The sequence below is a fragment of the Plecotus auritus genome, assembly GCF_963455305.1.
Source record: "Plecotus auritus genome assembly, chromosome: 9".
In the NCBI taxonomy this organism is placed as follows: domain Eukaryota; kingdom Metazoa; phylum Chordata; class Mammalia; order Chiroptera; family Vespertilionidae; genus Plecotus; species Plecotus auritus.
In genome coordinates, this window is record NC_137783.1 from 101,565,945 (window position 1) to 101,587,149 (window position 21,205).

The following is a 21,205-nucleotide window of genomic DNA, read 5'->3' on the forward strand; positions in this document are numbered from 1 at the left end:
CTCTTGCTCTCTCCTTTCCTCTCTGAAATCAATAAAACTATATTTAAAAGATAATAATATTGAATTGTTTAGAGAAGCCCCAAGATTTCTCTCCCAGTCAACTCATATCAGATGAAGTTGAACCAAGTTACTGAATGACTGTAAGACTTCATGGAGCTTAGTTCTTTACACCCCCAATGAATATATGGGTACATTGTAATCATATGACTTTTAAGCATTTAGTTTTTATTCTGAGCTTCTCCAGTACATTATCAGTCTATCTTGCCAAGACTTCTGCTTCTGTTCTCCACCTCTCACTCACACCTCCTCCGTAGTGTGGGCAGGCAATAAGGGAAAGGGGTGAACTGTCTTCCTCTTGTTCTTTCTTTATAGAGTGCAGAAGAGATTTTGTGTGGAAAGAGGTTAAATTAAAGATTTGAACAAGGCTCAGGCATTCCCTATTCCTACATCTCTCATGTTAATGTGAGGAATAGCAATTTGGGGAAATGCAAGAACTATGGAAAGGGTAATACAACTGTAGGTAATAGATATAAAACAAATTATGTTTATATATCACATGTTTGTCAAACAGATCAGTTTTTTTTTTTTTTATTTCTTGGAAAATTGGGTGTTTAAATTCCACACACTTTTTTCCTTTGCTAGAGTGCTAAAATATGCAGATTTTTCTTCCATGATTTTACTTATATTATTCTGTGTCAGTTTTGTTTATTACTAACACACATGTAGGCATATTTAGTATAATTCTTAATAGCCAAACATTTCACAGTAGAAAGTATTAAAGTCAGTGTTTGGGGTGAGACCTACCAACTCTTTTCATGGAGTTAATTTTATAAATGACTAGTCTACCATGGAACTCATGAAAATATGTGGTGTAAATGACAGAGATTTTAAGATTGCAGTTCTGAAAATATTCAGAATGTAAGAAAACACAGACAGGCAATTCAATGCACTCAAAAACAAATTAATGAACAAAATGAGTACTTTACCAAAGAGATTGAAACTTTAAAAGAGAACCAACCAGAAATTCTGGAAATGAAGTATCCACTTAAGAAGATTAGGAGTGATCTACTAAGCATAGGAAATAGAGCCAACCAGATGGAGGAAAGAATTAGTGATATCGAAGATAGGCAATGACACAGATGGAAGAAGAGAGACTTGAGCATAAAGAAAAATGAAAGAGTTGCACAAGAACTATCTCACTATATCAGAAAAAGCAATATTAGACTAATAGGCATACCAGAAGAAGAGAGGGAGAAAGGAATGGAGAGCCTATTCAAACAAATAGTGGATGAGAACCTCCCAAACCTATGGAAATAACTAGATCATTGAATCCAGAAAGCAAATAGAACACCTAGTTACCAGGGATATTTCTTAATTATGGACACTTCTTTTCAAAACAATGACCAATTCTCTAAATTGGAACCTCCCCTCAAATCAGTGTTTTGCTATATTCAGTGTTTGTTACTCAGATCTTTATGAATATTACTGTATTTACATTGTTAGGGACCAATCTAGCTTATTTTATCATAAATACATATTTTGGGGGATTGCTAGACATCTCTGTCTCAATAGTCAGCCCAATGGAGCTAGGATTTTATGAGCATCATGTGACAGAAGTCAGAGCAGCTGACTCCAGTCTTTTGTCAGTCTGGAATCCAAAGGATGTGTTGGTTTGAAAGGTGCATTCTCTTTTATCAATTCTAACTTAACCTTCAGGACACATCTTGGACACTAAACACCTGTTGATTCTTCTCCTGCTCTTCTAAATCTTGCTTACATAACACTAGTACCATAAGAGAACTCATCATAACCAGTTAAATAATGCCAGTGTGTCTAGGTGTCTATTTTTCAAAAAAAATTATGGAGGGCAGAGAATTTTTTTATTTATCAAGCATCTGTTATATGCCAGTTACTATACAACATCGATATACTTATTCCCTCATAACAGATCAGTAGTTTACACAGTTAGTAGATGAAAGAATCAGGATGCAAAGCTGGCTATGCTGTTGCCGTCAGAGTTCACCTGAAGCAGGGTAGCACCTTAACAGTCATCAACTGCAACTACAGCCCTCTTCTTTTCAGCTGTCCTGCACTCGCTAAGCCACCAACTTCATCTTTAAGGAGAATCTTTCTAAGAGACATGTGGCTTTTTCTGTCTTCTATTTATTTGTCCATTCATTTTGTGTGTAATATATACTTATAAGGTAATTACAGTTGTTCTCCCTTATTCATGGGGGATACATTCCAAAACCTCCAGAGGATGACTGAAATTGGCTAGTACTGAAACCTGTATATACTGTGTTCTTTCATATATATACATACCTATGGAAAAGATTAATTTATAAATTAGGCACAGTAAGAGATTTACAGCAATAGCTGATAATAAACTAGAACAATTAAAACAATCCTATATAATAAAGAGCTAATATGCTAATTAGACCAGACAGCAGAACAACCTTCTGGAACGACCGTCTGGAACAACCAGTGGTCAGGGGGCGGGGCCTAGAGGCAGGCGGGGATGCAAGGCTGCTGGGGCCACAAGGCAGCTGGGGCCACAAGGCAGTTGGGGCTGAGAGAGCCGAGGCAGCCAGTGCTGTGAGGGCGGAGCCCCTTGCACGAATTTTGTGCATCGGGCCTCTAGTATCTTACCTAATAATAGACCACCGCTATGCCCACAGCCAATCAGAGTGAGTATGCAAATGAGAAGGCCAAAGATGGCAGCCACCCAGCTGCTCCAGGTGCAGAGTGGCCAGGCGGGGCAGGATGCCTGCTATGAGAGGGAGGATGGGGGGCGAAGGAATCTACAAGGGCGGAGTGTCAGAGCGAAGACAAGACTGCAGACAAAGACGAAGATGACAGACTCGGGCCTGAATCTGTAGCAAATACAAAGAAGGCAGACTGGCTGGAACGAAGGCCTGGGTCCCAGGTGCCGGAGGAAAACCGGTGCTGGAAGGCCTATTGCACAAATCTCTTCGTGTAACGGGCCTCTAGTACTATAATAAAACTTGCGTGAATGTGGTCTCTCTCAAAATACCTCTTTGTACTGTACACACAGCATGGATACACTAGAAAAGGGATGATTCATGTTCCAGGTGGGATGGAGTGGGACAGTGAGAGATTTCATCATGCTATTCAAAATGGTACACAATATAAAACTTTTGAATTGTTTATTTCTGAAATTTTTAAGATTTCAGATGGTGGTTGACCATGGATGACTGAAACCATGAAAAGCAAAACCACAAATAAGGGGTACTACCATATATAACTGGCCTTGTTCTATTGCATAGCATAAAGCAGACAAAAATTCCTGTCATCATGAAGTTTATATTTTCACCAAGGAGACAGACAAAAAATAAATAACATAAAATACATATATGGCTTGTGTAGTATATTACAAGGTAATAAATGCGAAGGCAAAATGAAAAGTAGAGCAGAAGAAGGAAGTGGAGTGCATGGTTGGGGGATAGTATTAAATACGTAGGTCAGGTTCAGGCTCCTAGAGAAATTGAAATTTGTACAAAGCTCTGAAGAAAGTGTATTCCAGGCAAAAGGAATAGCTAGATAAATGCCCTAAGGTAGAAGTGTGTCCAGTGTGTTCTAGAATTATCAAGTCTGTGAGTGTCTAGAGAGGAATGAAGGAGGGCAATATTAGCTAATAAGGGGAGAGAATGACCCTTTAATGTAGAAAGCCTGCCCCTGCTTCGCCAGAATGTATACAAGGAACTCCCAGTGCCTCCAAACTGATTATTTGGATGGTCTTTTTGCTCAGCAGTCCTAGCCCACATTTGTCTTCATAGACTAGTCCTCCAAAAATCACTGGCATCCTCTGAGTTTAGAACATTCCTTCAGCCAGGTTCAGCCCACTCACTTATATAGACCCACCCATGCATGAATCATTTCTATAGTTTCTAGTTAATCCATTGATTTATGCTGACCACAGTCAAAAGCAACAATGCATAGCATGTACTCAGGGGTGTTTGTTGAATGAATAGATATATGAGTGAGGTTAGTGAATGAATGAATGAATGAATGAATGAATGAATGAATGGAGGCAGATTGAATCTTATGACACAGATGGATATTCCTACCTCTAAATAAACTTGTATTCTGGATGTAGAAGAAAGCTACACATTTACTTATGTTGAATTAAGTATCTGGAATATGGTTGAGTGCTGATTAAATATGAATTCTTTTAAAATGTATTCATTTTTTCATCAAAGTAAGAGAAATCAGAGAAGTATTTTAGTAGCTTCAGAGACATTCTCTAGCTTTTACTAAAAATATTTTGCTTCACCTTGAGCGGAGTCACCAGTTAAAATGTATTTTAACCTAATCTCAGAAAAAAAAGTTATTAACTTTTTAGTGATATAATTTTGTCTAGAGTATCCACAGTGATTTCATTGTGCTGGTAAAAACTTTAACTTAAAATGTCAACTACATAATTATTTGCTTTGTTGGATTTAAACTTGTTTAAAGTGGTGATTTGTTTCTTTAGCTCTTTTGTAAGTTAGATTGTCTGTGGCATTTACTGTTGACATAGTGAATCAGAGTCCCTGGATTTGTTTTAACCTTTTCTTTCTACAGTATGAAATGACTTCTGTAATACTCTAAGTGCAAGAGATTGATTCTAGCATGTGGCTATGAAACTTTTGTAACTATATTTTTAAGCACCCTATAATCATATATAAATACAAAGTAATAAGGTTAGAAAACATGAGCTGATATCTATTTTGAATTTCAAAGGAAAAGCCAATTAGGTGCATTTTATTTATTCTGGATCATCATTTGCTTGTTAAACAATATTTTTTTAATCTGAGGCAAACAGATACATGTATAGATCTGTGGAAGTCAGAGCATCAGTAAAGAATAATTACCCACTTCAGTAGGAAATTAGTTAACACTAATTTTAATTGCTCTATCAATTTAAATCCATTTTCCATTTATATTAACAACTATTATATTTAATTTAACAAAAATCATTTTATTCCAAATATAATTTCAGAGGTGTTTCTTTATAATTTGCTATGCCACTGTTTCTCCATTAACTAATCATCTTAAGAGCACATAGTTCTACTTAATATTTAATAAAAGCATAGTGAAATGGAGTATGTTTTAAAGTGTTTTTCATTATTTTTGTATAAAGTGCCAGGTAGGTGTGTTATTGGGTGTTTTTTTTTTATCATAAAACAGGTGTTCTAGTTTTTTAAATTAGGTTACAAGGTATGTGTGGTTAAAAAAAAAAAAGTCTTATACCAAGTAAGTTACAGAAATTTTCTGTTTTTACTAAAAAAAAATCACTTGATATATATCTATCTTTCTGAGTAAGGTACATGTTAATTATCATTATAATTTTAAAATGCAATAAAAATATATGCTATAAGTATTATTCTGAATGTATATTCAATCATATTCTGAAAAGGATATTTTTATACTTTTAAAGATTCTATAAGTCATTATTTTTAAAAGACCTCATAATGATTTTAATAACTATTCTTATTATCATTCCATAGGTACATATAAATAAAAATTTTGTAAGCCATAGCACAGTAAAAATTATCTCTCAGTGTAGAAAACTTTCATATTTAAAGTGATTTGATATCCTGTGGTATAAGAGTAATAGAGGATATTGTCTGTTTCTTTATTCTTAAGAATGTATATTGAGATCATTTTTTTGTGTGTGCAGCTAGCCTCACTATTACTTAATAACAGTAAGTGCCATGAAATGTGAAGATATGACAAGGTGGCAAGGGAAGAAAATGGGAAATGCAAGCATCTAGCTTCTTTTCCTTATCTTCTCTCTGAAATTACTACTTAAATCCCAATGTCTCTTCCTTGTGGCTCTTGTCTCTAATTTGGGGAATTTTCTAACAGTTGTACTTTTCATCCTGAAATTTCAAGAGTGTCTAGGTCTGTACCCAAATAATTCTCTATGCCAGAGTAACAGCAACAATGAAGATGAGCCCACAGACTCAATGTGAGCAGAACTATACTTGTGTTTTGCCTCGCTCACGTAGGATCCTTTCACACTTTTGCCTGATCCCTATTTTGTCCAATCACCCAGTAAGAGCTGATTAGCTAGGGAACAACAAATAAGTGTACAGTCATAAAGTAGAACAAAACTAAGAGCCACAAGGGATTGACTTCAAGAGCTTTGGCTCGACTCACTGGCATTAATCAACAAGTCTTCAAATATTTAAAGAAGAACAAATCAACCGAAGTAGAACCCTTCCTGTTATTTATCACTGTTATAATAAATTGAGGATTAACGTTTTTAGACTGTTGAAATGTGCTAATTGCATTTTCTTAAAAAAAAAAAAAAAAAAAAAAAAAGGTTTTCTGTTTCTGTTTCTTCCCCTATAGGTTTAGGCTTCAGTATTGCAGGAGGTGTGGGGAACCAGCACATTCCTGGAGACAACAGCATTTATGTAACTAAAATCATAGATGGAGGAGCTGCACAAAAGGATGGGAGGTTGCAAGTAGGAGACAGACTACTCATGGTGAGTGTGACTCAAGCAAAACTATGTGCATATTTATAAAGCTCCTTTCCCAGTGTGGGAATCTTGGTTGGTTCAGGCTCTCAAAACAAAATACCATAGACTAGGTAGCTTAAACAACAGAAATATTTTCTCATAATTCTTAAAGCTGGGAAGTTCAAGATCAAGATTCTGGCCCATTCAGTGTCTGGTGAGGTCTCTCTTCCTGGCTTGCAGACATCTCTCTTCTCTGTGTGTCCTCACATGGCCTTTCTCGATGCTTGTGCTGAGAGAAGATCCTTCTGGGTCTCTTTCTCTTCTTCCTAGACCACCGGTCCCACCAGAATACAGCTCCACCCTTAACTCATTTAATTAATAACCTTGGTTGCCTTCTAAATACCCTATATCCAAATACAGTGATATTAGCAGTCAGAACTTCAACATATGAATTTGCAGGGAAGGGACACAATCCACTCCAGGGCAGTGATCATGGGCAGAAATAGAAAAGAAGGGAGAGCATATTTTGTGGTAAGAGATCTCAAAAGTACACATATAATTGTATCTGACTTGTTGACATTTTAAAAACAGAAACCTAAATTATCACCAGTTTTCATAGACACGCAAGGCACAGAGATTTTAGGTTGTTTTTCCAGCGTAATCCATCTCCTATTAGAAGGGAGGTGCTAAAGCAGGACACTACAGAGGTGGGCTTTGCATAACAAAGGGAACTGCCTGGTGTACTGATAAATACATTTGTATATCTCTCTGATCCATTGTTCAATCAGTGTAGACTCAGTCCCTAGCTTCCAAGAATTCACATGTGGAAATGGATCCCTTCCTCCTCTCCCCTCAGACAGCGTTACAGCTATTATATTTGCCAGCTGCCCACATGCTTCAGGAGTCCTGCAAATGATTGATACCAACACATGGCCACCCTTCTAAGCCCTGAGGTTATATGCTAACCTACAGTAACACTTGACAATGATAAGCAGTGAAACAGTTAAGATTTTACTTAATAAAACTACTTCATGTCCATTGATGCTTTTATATCAAATCTATAGGATAATAATCAAATACTGAAAATTAATAGAAGATAGCTCTCAAGTAAGATACTAGTAAGTATATCTAGTCTTATGTCTGCCCTTAGACAATAGAGCCTCTAATGTATGTCTGTAAGAAGCCATTATCTCCAACACTTTTGTGAGAAGTGTTTGGGAAGGACCAATATACACAGTCTCCTCAGAATAGTAAATTCTAGGACAGGTGCAAGTTTGTAGGTTGAACCTCAAAGTTCATTGTGCCCACTTCCTTGTTCTAGACAGCTTGTCTTTAGTCTCACTCTAATTTCATAGTTGTCAGTGACTTTTGTATTGAATTATTTAGACAAGACCTTTATAATATTCTTTTTAAACTTTATTATTGATTTTATAGAGAAGAAGGAGGAGAGATAGTGAGAGGGAGAGAGAGAGATTGATTGCCTCCCACACATGCCCCAACCAGGATTGAACATGAAACCTGTGTATATGCCCTGACCAAAAATCAAACCCACAACCTTTGGTGTGTAGGATGATGCTCCAACCAACTGAACCACACGAGCTAGGTCTATAGTATTCTTGATATTTATTTGGCTTTAACTGTTTTCCATGTACCTTTAAAAGTGCTTTTCTAATGGCTTATTTTATATAAGCAAAAGGAAACTGAGGTATAGAGAGACTTACTTGCTAACTGGTCATATAGTTAACAATGGGCAGAACTGGGTTTCAAATCCAGGCAATCTGGCTGGCATCCATGCTTAAAACCACTAAGCATGGTCTTTGCATTTGTTTCCTAGAATTTGTCAGTCAGTTCTTTCCTTCCTTTAGTTATCATTCAGTCATTTCATTAATTCCTTTGTTTAACAAGTAATATATTGTGCACCTTTGATTTCCCAGCAATAACCAGTACTCAGAAAGCAACTCTGGCAGGAAAAAACATATGGCAAAAAAAAAAAAAAAAAAAAAAATATATATATATATATATATATATATATATATATATATATATATGGCATTAATGACTTTAGTCAAAGTTGCAACTAAGAGTTTTTGGCTTTTTTACTACCTGAAGTTATTATCATTTTATTTTCTTTTTTTTAAAACCACTTTATTGAGGTATGATTGGCGTGTGAAAAACTGTACACGTTTTATGAATACAACTCCATGAGTTTAGGGATAGGTATACACTCATGAAAACACTACCATCATTAAGGCTATACATATATCCATTACCTCCCAAAGTTTTCTCCTACCCCTGTAATAATAATTATTATTATTACTATCAATATAATAATAATAATTATTATCAATATAATAAAGAGGTAATATGCAAATTGACCCTCACACCCTTGCACAAGATGGCTGACCCCATGTGGTCAAAGATGGCCACCACAAGATGGCTGGCAGGGGAGGGCAGTTGGAGGTGACCAGGTCAGCAGGGGAAGACAGTTGGGGGGACCAAGCCTGCAGGGGAGGGCAGTTGGGGGTGACCGGGCCGGCAGTGGAGGGCAGTTGGGGGCAATAGGGCTGGCAGGGGAGCAGTTAGGTGTCGATCAGGCTGGCAGGGGAGTGGTTAGGGGGTGATCAGGCTGGCAGGCAGGCGAGTGGTTGGGAGCCAGCAGTCCCGGATTGTGAGAGGGATGTCCAACTGTTGGTTTAGGCCCGATCCCGGGATCAGGCCTATACTGGCAGTTGCACATCCCCCAAGGGGTCCCAGATTGGAGACAGTGCAGGCTGGGCTGAGGGACACCCCCTCTCCCAGTGCATGATTTTGTGAACTGGGCCTCTTGTTATTAACATAATAATTATTATTTGTGTATATATATGCTAAGAACACTTAATGTAAGATCTAACCTAGTAAGATCTAACACTTAACGTAAGATCTAATCTTCTATATAATACAGGCACTATGCTTAATAATAGAACTACCATTTTTATTTTTAAGACTTTCTGAATTTTCTTGTTTGTTTGCTGTTTTTTTTTTTTTTTTTTTGCCTTTCATGTAAAAGCTGGTTCTTATGAAGTTGTGTCTTTTGAACCAGAACAGTGTTTTGGGGGTGTAGGCCCTAACAAATTCATTTCAAGAATATAAACTTTATTATTTGTTGACTTGAGAATGAAATAAACTGAGATATCCATCTCCTACATAGAGCTAAATTGAAATGAAGAGGACAGTTTCATTCTAAAGTAATGACCATCATAGATGCTTATGATGTGACCCAGGACTCATCGTTCTTCTATAAGAGTTTGGTTGTAGACAACTCTTCTGGTATTTCTTCAACTGCTGCTATTGAAATATCATTCTAGATTTGTATGCTGATTTCTTAGAGTTCCGTTTAAATTTCTAGCTTTATTTTCAAATTCTTACAAAAACTTGAAGTCTAAATAATTCTGTCAGAGGGTTTTCAAGGCAGCATGCTATTATTTTATTACAATTTTCTCAATATTCATTGTAGATACAATGATTTCAAAAATAGCTGTGACATAATCTTAACTGTTTGAGTGATAAATAAAGAATAGCTTTAAAAAAATTAACCTTCAACAATAATAGGCCTCTCCCCTCTTATGTAAGGAAAACCTAATTATTACTTCCAAGACAACTGTCAAGCTGAATTTGGAAATGAGAGAAAATGATTCATTTTATAATATTCTGAAAGAAAAATTACCACGAGGGAGAGAATAAAGAAAATAATCATAGGAGCTACCCCAAAAGACCAATTATCTTGTTTCACCCCAAAAATATTTATTAATGCTCTCCCTCTGTCATTTCTTTCCACCTCCTCTTCCCTTTATTACCCTACATTCATGTCTTTTCATCTTCCTCATCTTCTACTCTCCTCCCCCAAAAGAAATATGAATAATTTAGGTTCTGTGATTTACCACCTGAACCACACTCTATAGTTTTCTCTAAATATCTATCCTTTTTTCTAAAGTAATTTGTACCACTTCTTAGGAAAAATCCCCCCTATATTATTCATTCATAGTTCTGTAAAGTAAACTGATCTGAAATGAATCTCCTTTTATTTCTTTAGACTTTTGTGGCTGGATCACCACACTTTAGAAAATCTCGAAACATCTGCCCTTCAGTGAAAGCAATGAAATCACAGTCCTTAGTATTATTCTTTTTTAGACTCATTGTATTAACCCTTCCAGTTACCCTACTAAAATAGCTGAATTATACCATATATATTGGGTACATTTTTCCTTATGTACTTGATACATCTCAGAAATGAAGTTTCTAATTTAGAAATTATTTTGTTCCAACTCTTTTTGGTACATCCGAATCTCACAGAAAAGTAGGAAGTAATCTCTTACCTCTGCTAGGATATGCTAAGGATGGAGAACTTATTGCCTCCTATAAGCTATTCATTAGATACTGACCGTCATTAGCAATTTTTCCTTAAAATTATAGCAAAATATATGTACCTATACATTTATGTCTTTATTCATAGTCATGTCCCTTGGAAAGGTGAATACTAATTTCTCACCCACATTTGTTTGAAAAATTATATCTGTCACTTCTTCACTTCTCAGTCTTTTAAGGTGTTTTACACATTTTTCCCTCACTCTTGCAGTAACTTTTTCCACACCTACTTATCTTCTATAAGTAGATTACCCATTTAACAAGACATTTTTTCTTTCTTAATATGTTATTCCTCTATCTGACCTTTACATTATTCTACTATAAGGAAAAATTATCCTGCCTATCACATATGCATAAGCTTCTTAGTTTTTCAGGTAAGTGTTTAATGTCAGATCTCTCTGTTGTTTCATGGGTCAACCAGATATTCTCTTTATCAAAATAATAATTTTTAATTTTTTTTCCTGCTGCTTGACACTAATCATTCACTAGAATATTGCTTTGTTTAGTTTGTCAAATGACAATGACATCTGATTTTTGCAGATTATACCAGTAGATTCATGTTATAATCTCAGACTGAATAGATTATCTCCTGGCCCTGAACTTGATGGGACAGATGATCAGAAGTTAACAGTGATAATTTTCAAATTCTTTCATAGATTTTTATACACTGGTTTTTAGTAAGCCCTCCCAAGGAGAAACATAGAGCCATATATATTACAGAAATGCAATGTTGTTCATCTTTTCCTTCACAATACTGGAAACTTTGAATCCAGGGTCATCTGTCTGTCTTCTCTGTGGGAATAACCTGAGCTGTTAATTGTCAAAGCCCCTTGTAATTTAAACTTCATAATCTTAGTCTCTTTTACCTATAACCTCTGCTTGAAGTTTGAAAAAACAAATAAACATAGACAGTGAGAGAACTTTTACATCTTTTACAGAGAACAAGTCTGTATGGGTTTGTTTGTTTTTAATGCTTCTTAAAGGGAAGCAGTAGACAAGGGAAATGGTAACACAGGAATTGAAGTAGGATGGAAAGACAATGGACTCCGAGATAGGATAACTGGATTCAAGTTCCAAGCAGCTAGACCTTGGCAAGTTATATACATCTTTAGTCTTCTATTTTGGCCTCTTCACCATGGCAGCATTGCCTTAAATCAGTACTTCCCAAGTGTGTTTCAAAACACCAGTCTCATTAATAAATAAATTTGGGAAATTCTGCAACTTGTATCTCATCTCTCTTGTAAATTCTCAATGAACTTAGCACATTAAAGAGTTTGTGAAGTCCTTCAGTCAAGGAACTAATTTAACTTTGGTTAATACTATAATTTTCAAATGTATTTTATTGTGGAATTTTTTTCTTTTGGGGGAGGAGATAGTCTCTACTCTTTATTTTCTTTTTAAATTTTTTTTCAATTACAGTTTACATTCAATATTATTTTGTACTAATTTTAGGTATACAGTATAGTGATTAGATAACTGTATACTTTACAAAATGTTCTTCTGCTATTTCCAGTACCCACCTGGTATCATACAGAGTTATTATAATATTTACAATTTTATTCCTTATGCTGCACTTTACATCCCCATTACTATTTTGTAACTACTAATCTGTACTTCTCAGTCCCTTCACCATTTTCACCCAGTCCCACAACAATCTCCCCTCTGGCAATTGTTGGTCTGTTTTCTTTATCTATGAGTTTGTTTCTGTTTTGTTTGTGGACCCTTTTCTTAAAGTAATGTTTATAAAACACCTAAAACTAGTGTTTAGTGGAGTGTACCCTGGGATGTGCTATCTCTTATTTTAAAATTAATATCCCATGGTAATAGGCAGTAAGTGGATTTAGGGAATGCGGATGGAAACAATACAATTTTCTCAGTGAGTATTAGCTGTAAGGACCTAAATTATTATTTTTGGTAGATTTATAAAATTGCTTAGTTTCATCTAAATAGTAATAAGAAAATCAACTTGAAGGTGATGCAAATATGTTGAAATTTTCTGGACTTTACTTTCATTAGTTAGATCAAACTTAGATAAGAACCAAAGGCTGTACTCTCTGTGCACATGGCTGTTTCTTACCACCAACACACTACTTCTTCTTAAAAATATCTTTCACCTACTGCATCCCACACAGTCTTCACTCCAACACTTGAGAGATGGATGGGGCAGTCATTGCTATCATTTTTATTTTCTAGAAAAGAAAGTTGGAACTCGGAGAAGACAAAATAATTTCTAATATGTCCTCAATCACCTCCCAGTTTGTCCCACCACCTTGGTATTCCTGAATGAATATGGGAAAGTCAGGATCTCGCCATCAGTACTTGGATCATTTCTCCTTATTTTCACCCTCTCATTCCCCCACACCTCCTGTCTTTGTACCATCACATATACAGGGACAGGGTGTCCCCAAAAAATGTACATACACTTTAACAGCTGATAACTCAATTAATGTTTCTTTTCTGATTTAACCCATTGGAATTAATAATTATTCAAAGTGTCTATACATTTGGGGGGGGACACCTGTATATGTGCTTACACTCATTTGAATTCTTACCACACTTGCCATGTTCCCTCTGACAAGTCTCCTAGCACCTCTTCCTTCAGCTGGTTTGCCCTCTTTTATCTGCATTGTCCTCAGATTCAGTGCACCCTCCTCTATTTGAGAGGATGAGTCATCTCACCTCCAGCCTCTCTTTCTTGGCCTCAGTCCAGGGTCCTATTGCATACGTCCTAATGGACATACTGCACATATATGTCCACACCCCCCCCCGAGCCCCCACCGTGTAGTACACACACTCTATGGAAATACTTCATTCAGATGCACATGATTTTGTTTATAAATCCAGGCCAGTTGCTCAGTGTTCACCATTATAGGCAGATACTCAGTGCAAAAGAAAAGAAAAAAGACAATGCAAAACAATGACAAGAGCAACTAGCCAATCAGTATAATATCCCTTCTCTCTTTGTACAATCAGCTCCAGCTGTAGGCCCTTTATCTTGAGGGTTCATAGAATGCACACATGTAATTAACCCAAATAATCCGACATTTGTGAAAAACATTTTGAAGACTTCAGCACAAAAGAGCACTTTTTGATCCAGATCCTGTACTATTCTGAATTTTTTTAAAAAAAAACACACAGAAGCCTCATCAACAGTACCCCAATTAAACTCATCAGTTCACAGATGTTTACAGGAAAATGCTCAGCACAAAATTTCACCAAGAATTTCTGTTTCCTGGGAAAAGGGATGGATGATGACAATAGTAATGCTAATAGGAGCTACCATTAATAAGTACTTCAGTGCACCTGTCACTTTACATAGGTCAGTGCGTTTAAATACAGTGATTCTTATCATACCTATTTACACATGTCAAAACTGAGGCCAAGAAGGTGAGATAAGGTCACACAGCTAGAAAGTGCCAGGACAAGGACTCAGATCCAGGTCTGTATGACACAAAAGCATGTGTTCTTAATGACTGCATCCTGTTGACAATATCACACCACTCATTCCATGTCTAAAATCTGTGTAAATTTTCCAACACTTCCTTGTCACAAATAAAAACAGACTGACCTACCACCATTATAAATTACGACCCCAATGTCCTCTCTTTCCCCACTCCTCACCTCCACCCAGTCTTCATCTGCTTTCTGGTCCAAAGATGTTCCTTGTGGTCTAAGGGTCTGTCAGCAAAATCATTCTCAGAAAACATGCTTGAAGGTAACATTTTCAAGACTGTTTCACTGCCCACCTTAAAAATGGCAAAAATGCAATTTAATAAGCACTGCCCACATCTCTTTTTCATGGGTAATCTAATGAGCTGTGTGCTTTTTGTACCCTTGGGAGAGAGACAATGAGCCCTTGTTGAAAACAGAGCTCCTGTGCCACATATAATTTAATCCAGGTGGTTTCTAGCCTTTGAGTCTTTATTCCTTGACTGTCATCCCCTCTGTATTATGCCAACAAATTCCCCTTCCATTTTGTTTTATCAATATACAGGGTGTCCCCCCAAAATGTATATACACTTTAATAGCTGATAGCTCAAATGTGAAAATGAAATGTATTCTAATAAACAGAGCCTTTATAATTATTCGAAGTGTGTGTATACATTTTGGAGACACACACCCTACATGTGATGCTAGGGACTTGGTCACGATATTCAGAGCCACCTTAAGTAATAATTTTTTGAGATAAAACATCTACTTCAATACACATTTTAAATGACTGTATATGAGCATCATTTGTAAATAGTCATTATTTAGGTACAAGTGATACTGTCCTAAAACAAGTGATCAAATATATAAAAAGGTCTCAAAGAGACAGATATATCCAGCTAAGATCCATTTTATTTATTTATCTTTTAACTATGTCAGTGTATTTGGATGATGCAATATAGTTACCACTGTATTGAGCGAGAAGTATAATGATTACTCAGGCTTATATAACACTTTGGAATTTATGTTACTTCTATATGTAAACTTGGAAGGAGACTCTGTTCTCTTCAAGGGAGAAAGAATAGATGGTGTAAGTCCTAGGTTTCAATGAACCAGCACTTAAGGGCAGTCTCATTTTCATTTTTCAGGAATACTGTAATCCAACGGATGGCTTTGCCCTTTGGAGGTTGTGTGGCCTCTTTAAACATCAGTTTTTCTCATCTGTAAAATGGCCCTAATTATTCATGCTTTCCTCACGTAGCTATAACCAGGATCGATTATATGATTTATGTCAGAACTTATACATAGTACACCAAAAACATATGATGTGCAGATTTCAAATAAATGTTAGCTATTATTATTATCACTGTTATTTTTTTCTATTACTTACGGGCTGCCATGATCAACTGTGTTCCCATACCTGTAGTCCCTCTACGTTCTCACTTTCTGCATGGATCCATTCATTCCATAAATAACTGTGTCCTTAGAATGTATTAGAAAGTGAGTTTCAGGGAAGCTGGGACCTTGTCTGTCTGGAAGAATAAATATACCGTAGTAGATCAAGTATGTCAAACGTGCGGCCTGCCTCGTTTATTTGGTCCATGTTAGCCTTTGAGTTTGACATGCTTGCCGTAGATGAATAGTTAAAGTGTGGTTTCTGGTGCCAAACTGACTGGCTTTTAATTCTGCCTCTACCACTTATTAGATCAATGATTTTGGCATATTTCTTAACCTCTTGGAGACATGCTTTTCTCATCTATATAATGAAGGTAATTGTAATAGCTACCTCATAGGTTGTTGTGAGGTTTGATTATTTTAATATATGTAATATAATTTAGAATAGTGCCTGACATGTAATACAGGCTATAGAAGTCTCTGATTGTCGTTCTTATTGTTTATTGCTATATCTCTAATACATAAAACAATGACTGACACATAATAGGTATTCAAAAACATTTGATCAATGAATGAACAAGTGCTAGACATTAAATGCACAAAAGAATTTAAGAGAATGTTTCTTATCTAGGAAAAATCTACAGAAACATATGGTGAGGCTTACAGCTTATCAGAGAGTTCACAGTCAGAATTCATACTCATCAGGCAGATTCATTTCCCTCTGGGTCCAGGGTCCCTAACTTGGGCTACACCACCAAGTATTAACTGGTCTATGGAATTTATATAACAATTGGGGCCAAAAAAAAGGCAATGCTGAAAGGTGTTTGTAACTAACTTGCTAATTAGATAGTACAGAGACTATGCAAGGATCCAATCTTGGCACATTTATTTTAATTCTACATTATTTCAGCAGAAACTAAGTAAGAATCGTGTCATACTAAAAGAATAGCCAAGTAAGGATAACCTAGGTACTTAAAATACTTCCTGAATATTTTAAAACCATTGAAGAGAAGTGCTGCTGAGACCCACTGCAATGCCACTGCCATGAAGTGATAACTGCACTTGTAACCCAGGCTTTTCTGCCCCATAAACAAAGAGGGGTTGTTGTTCAAGCCACTGGCAAGAGGGTACCCTTGAACTCGCTCACCTGCAAAGCCCTAGGTCCCAACATGATCACTCTTTCCTTAGAAGACAGACTCATGTTAAATGGGACATTTTTATGGGAACAATTTTTAAAGTAAGAAAAGCCAAGTTTGGTGAAGTTGAGGAAAATAGGGGCTCTCCAATAGTTGGTGTAAGAGTAAACTGGTCCAGGTTTCCAGAGAGCACTTTGGGAATAGGTATGAGAAGCCTTGTCATATGTATTCATGCAGTTTGGTCCAGCAATTCTACTTGTATGATCTATCCTGAAGAAATCATCAAAGTGGTGCACAAATATAGAAAAGGTTTACTGCAACATCACTTATACTACAAAAAAATTAGAAGCAAACTAAAGGTGCTTCAGTAAGAGATTAGTGAAATCATTATGTTTTAGCCGTGCAAGACAGTGCTCTGCAGAAAACAAAACTCATGTTATGGAAGTACATTCACGATATGGACAAGTGCTCACTATAGATTAAAAAAGCAGATTCCAAAACAATATGTATAATGCAGTCAGAACTGTCTATAGAAATACAGTATATCTAAATAGGGAGATTATGGATAATTTTTTCCTTTTTTTTTAGTTCAATGAATATGTATTACTTTTGTAATCACAAAAATTATAGCATAACTAGTAGCCCAGTGCACGAAATTTGTGCACATTAAAAGGGGATTAATTAGAGGAAATAATTTAATATTGCTATTTGCCCTTTCTCTATAATAGAAGTGTCAGAGATGAAAGAAAATTAGTAAAATGTATATGAAAACCTTCCTCCTGTCAAAGTCTGGGATGCACCACGGGACCCAGAGTAAAGTCCCCGCCCACCCACATGCGCCTCAAAATCATGTGAGACCCAGACCCGGCAGGCCCCCCCCACCACCACTGGGCTAGATCCAGACCTGGCCAGTCCCACCCTTGTCAAACCACGCCAGGCAGGGGGCATAGCCTCAGGTCCCCTGGCCCTGCGCCAGGACAGGGAGCATGGCCTGAGGTCCCCCATCAAGCCCTGACAGGCAGGGGGCGCAGCCTCAGGTCTCCTGGCCCAGCACCATGAGCAGGGGGGACGCAGCCTCAGGTCTCCTGGCCCAGCACCGTGATGGGGGGGCACAGCCTCAGGTCCCCCATCAAGACCCACCAGCAGGGGGGTGCAGCCTCAGGTCCCCTGTCAAGCCCCGCTGGGGGGGGGGGGTGAGGCCTGAGTACCCCCGACCCAGCACTGGGGGTGCACCTTGAGGTGCCCTGTCAAGCCCCACTGGGTGAGGGGCATGGCCTAAGGTCCCCTGTCAAGCCCTGCTGGGTGGGGGGCATGGCCTGAGGTGCCCTGTCAAGCCCAGCCAGGCAGGGAGGCGCAGCCTCAGGTCCCCTGGCCCCGTGCTGGGGCGGGGGGCACAGCCTGAGGTCCTCCGTCAAGCCCCGCCAGGCAGGGGGTGCAATCTGAGGTCCCCCTGCCTGGCGCTGGGGCAGGGGGAGCAGCCTGAGGTCCCCTAGCCCAGCACCAGGATGGGAAGCGCACCTTGAGGTCCCCCGTCAAGCCCCACCAGGTGGGGGGCATGGCCTCAAGTTCCCTGGCCTGGTGCTGGGGCGGGGGGCGCGGCCTGAGGTCCCCTGTCAAGCCCCACGGGGGTGAGGGAGGGCATAGCCTCAGGTCCCTGTTGATTGCTCGTTAAGGCTCCTTATGGGAACTTGACCTCAGCTGTGGGTGCAGCCATCTTTGTGACAGAGTGATGGTCAATTTGCATATTCCCTCTTTATTAGATAGGATAAGAAAGACATTTGACCATTGCTTTCACTTTTCCACAAAGGGTATTCTGCTTGCTGTTATAATGTATTGCTTCATCACAGAAAAGGGCAGAAGTGACCTTGTTTTTTAGCATCAACAGCTGTATCTTAGCGGCTTTGGCTAATGCCATTTATCTATTCTGCCAAAATATGAAATAGATACTGGACTGTAATCGTTGCAATTTAATCTTGAAATGAGGTCAAAATTCTATGTATCTTCTTGCCTGAGTATTTCCCTTCACCTGCATAGTTTTGACTCTAATATTGAATTTTTTCACCTCTCAGGTAAACAACTACAGTTTAGAAGAAGTAACACATGAAGAGGCAGTAGCAATATTGAAGAACACGTCAGATGTAGTTTATCTAAAAGTTGGCAAGCCCACCACCATTTATATGACTGATCCTTATGGTCCACCTGATATTACTCACTGTAAGTACCACCCTCTGTGTCATCTTCGAATAGCATGTCAGGTTTGTGAAATTGGAATTCTGCAAAACTTAGCCAAGTCCTATGCTCGCACCTGCCCATTTGTTAAGCCTGTGGAAATACTTCAGGGGCATCCTGTGCTCTACTCCCTGGTTGCCTAGAGTTTTGAAGGTGAGACCCATGATGATTTGGCAGGCTCACCACTGTGGAAAGGCTTAATAATGTATGTTGTAGACAGTGTGGTTGCAATAACATAGGAGCAACACATTTTAAAGGGCTATTTCTTAAGTCCCTAAAGCCTAATGGCTCTCATGCCATAATATTTTCTCTTCCTAGTTCAAATCTATATAATAGCAGAGTGGAAAAGACAAGCTGGCAAAATAGACCCAGGATAATACTATGCTTCTTCTTGGCGGGAAGGCAGGGGAGAATCTTATATTTGGTGAAATTATGGTCCGTAATCACCATTATCCTAGCTCTTACCTTTACCTGATTTTGTTATATTGGTAGAGAAGCCAGATAAATTTGTTAGTCACTAAGGCAGTAAAGGTGGGTTGAAGGTAGGGATTTCTAGGGCAACAACTAACTATGAGATGCTGTGCTGGCCTGTCTTTTCTAGAACTCTTCTTAATAGGTCAATAAGAACTTTACCTAAAGTTCTGTCTTAGTGGACCTAATTGTGAAGCAATTCATTTTTTTATTGAGTTTAAGGGACAATTTTGTTGACATCAGTACGTTTTCTCACTCTGAGGTCTTGAGCAGCCACTTGTAAGGTTAGGAACCCAGAATGTCTTCAGGACCTGCCATTAATTAGTACTATGGTCTTAAGCAAATCAGTTAACCTCTCTTAGAGATCTTTCTCTTGAGAGAAATTTACAGGTTGAATAATTTTGTTACCTGCCCATTACATTAGCTATTGCTTTTCTTAATGGTGATTCTAAAATGACTTGCCCCCAGATATGGCTTTTTTTTCAAGCAGGTAGTAATCTGAGATCAGCCTTACCTTAGGACCGTGGTAGGCAAACTGCGGCTCACGAGCCACATGCAGCTCTTTGGCCCTTTGAGTATGGCTTTTCCACAAAATACCATGGCCTGGGTGAGTCCATTTTGAAGAAGTGGCATTAGAAGAAGTTTAAGTTTAAAAAATTTGGCTCTCAAAAGAAATTTCAATCGTTGTACTGTTGATATTTGGCTCTGTTGACTAATGAGTTTGCCGACCACTGCCTTAGGATATGAAAGAGGTTGAACTTCAAAGTGTTTCAAACTGGATGAACTTAGAAGAATTGGCCTTGATACTCTGTGAGCTACTTCATGAGGGCTTATAAGGTCAATGCAAAAGAGAGAAAATAAAACTTGCTATTCAAGTAAGAAATATGTATTGAGTAACTTTAATATGTACAAAACACCTTGTGAGGTAATATGTGGGATACAGAGGATATACCACCATGGCTTTCATTGGAAGAAACACTAATTCAGATATATAAATAGCAGCAACATATGGCAAAATAAAAGGATGTGTAGGCCAGGGAAGAGGTAAAAAATGTATGTCCTTTGGGCACTTAAAGGAAGGGGATATTACCTGTTTTTGGAAGATTAAAAAAAAATTATGCAGAAGGTGGCATTTGAAAATTATCCTGGAGAATGGATGAGATTTCAATATCAGAGTTGGGGTAGGAGGCAGAAATTGTTGCAGTGAATATAGTGGAACAAAGGTACAGATGTTGTGAAGGACAGGCTTTGTTTGAGGGCCATAGGACATGTGGAAGGGAGATTGGAAATGGGCCAATCTTGTAAGAACGGTGAAAGGGAGAGGAAATATTCAATACTCTCCTGGCAATGAAGAACATTTAAGCTAGAGAACATCATGATCAGAGCTGGAATTCTCAATGTATAAAATGGAAAGAGCGGGACAGGAGAGCCAGTTAGGAGGGGTTTTCAGCCTCCCAAAAGGAGATGAGTTAGGGTGGGTGAATAGAAAACAAGGCCTGAGTTCTTAGTCTTCCTGCGCTGTGAGTACAGCAGATTTTTTATTAAAATACATACAAGAACTTGTTCCTAGGAACTTTTGCTTTTGATGATTGGATAGTAATTATGTGAAAAGAATATGAACTCTGTACTTAGAAAGCCAACATTTTTATTTCAATAGAAAAATTAATCATCATT

The 21,205-nt window shown here is 37.9% G+C and overlaps 1 protein-coding gene across 26 annotated transcripts in view; it reads left to right on the plus strand.

Moving 5' to 3' along the window:
* The window catches only part of DLG2 (discs large MAGUK scaffold protein 2), a 2,053,927-nt gene that overhangs the window by 1,544,697 nt on the left and 488,025 nt on the right, over positions 1-21,205 (plus strand). For all 26 annotated transcript variants that reach the window (XM_080687299.1, XM_080687274.1, XM_080687295.1 and 23 more), the window contains 2 exons: positions 6,361-6,497; positions 18,901-19,045. In XM_080687299.1, coding sequence (XP_080543425.1) covers positions 6,361-6,497; positions 18,901-19,045 — 282 coding nt within the window. The remainder of the gene's footprint in view (positions 1-6,360; positions 6,498-18,900; positions 19,046-21,205) is intronic.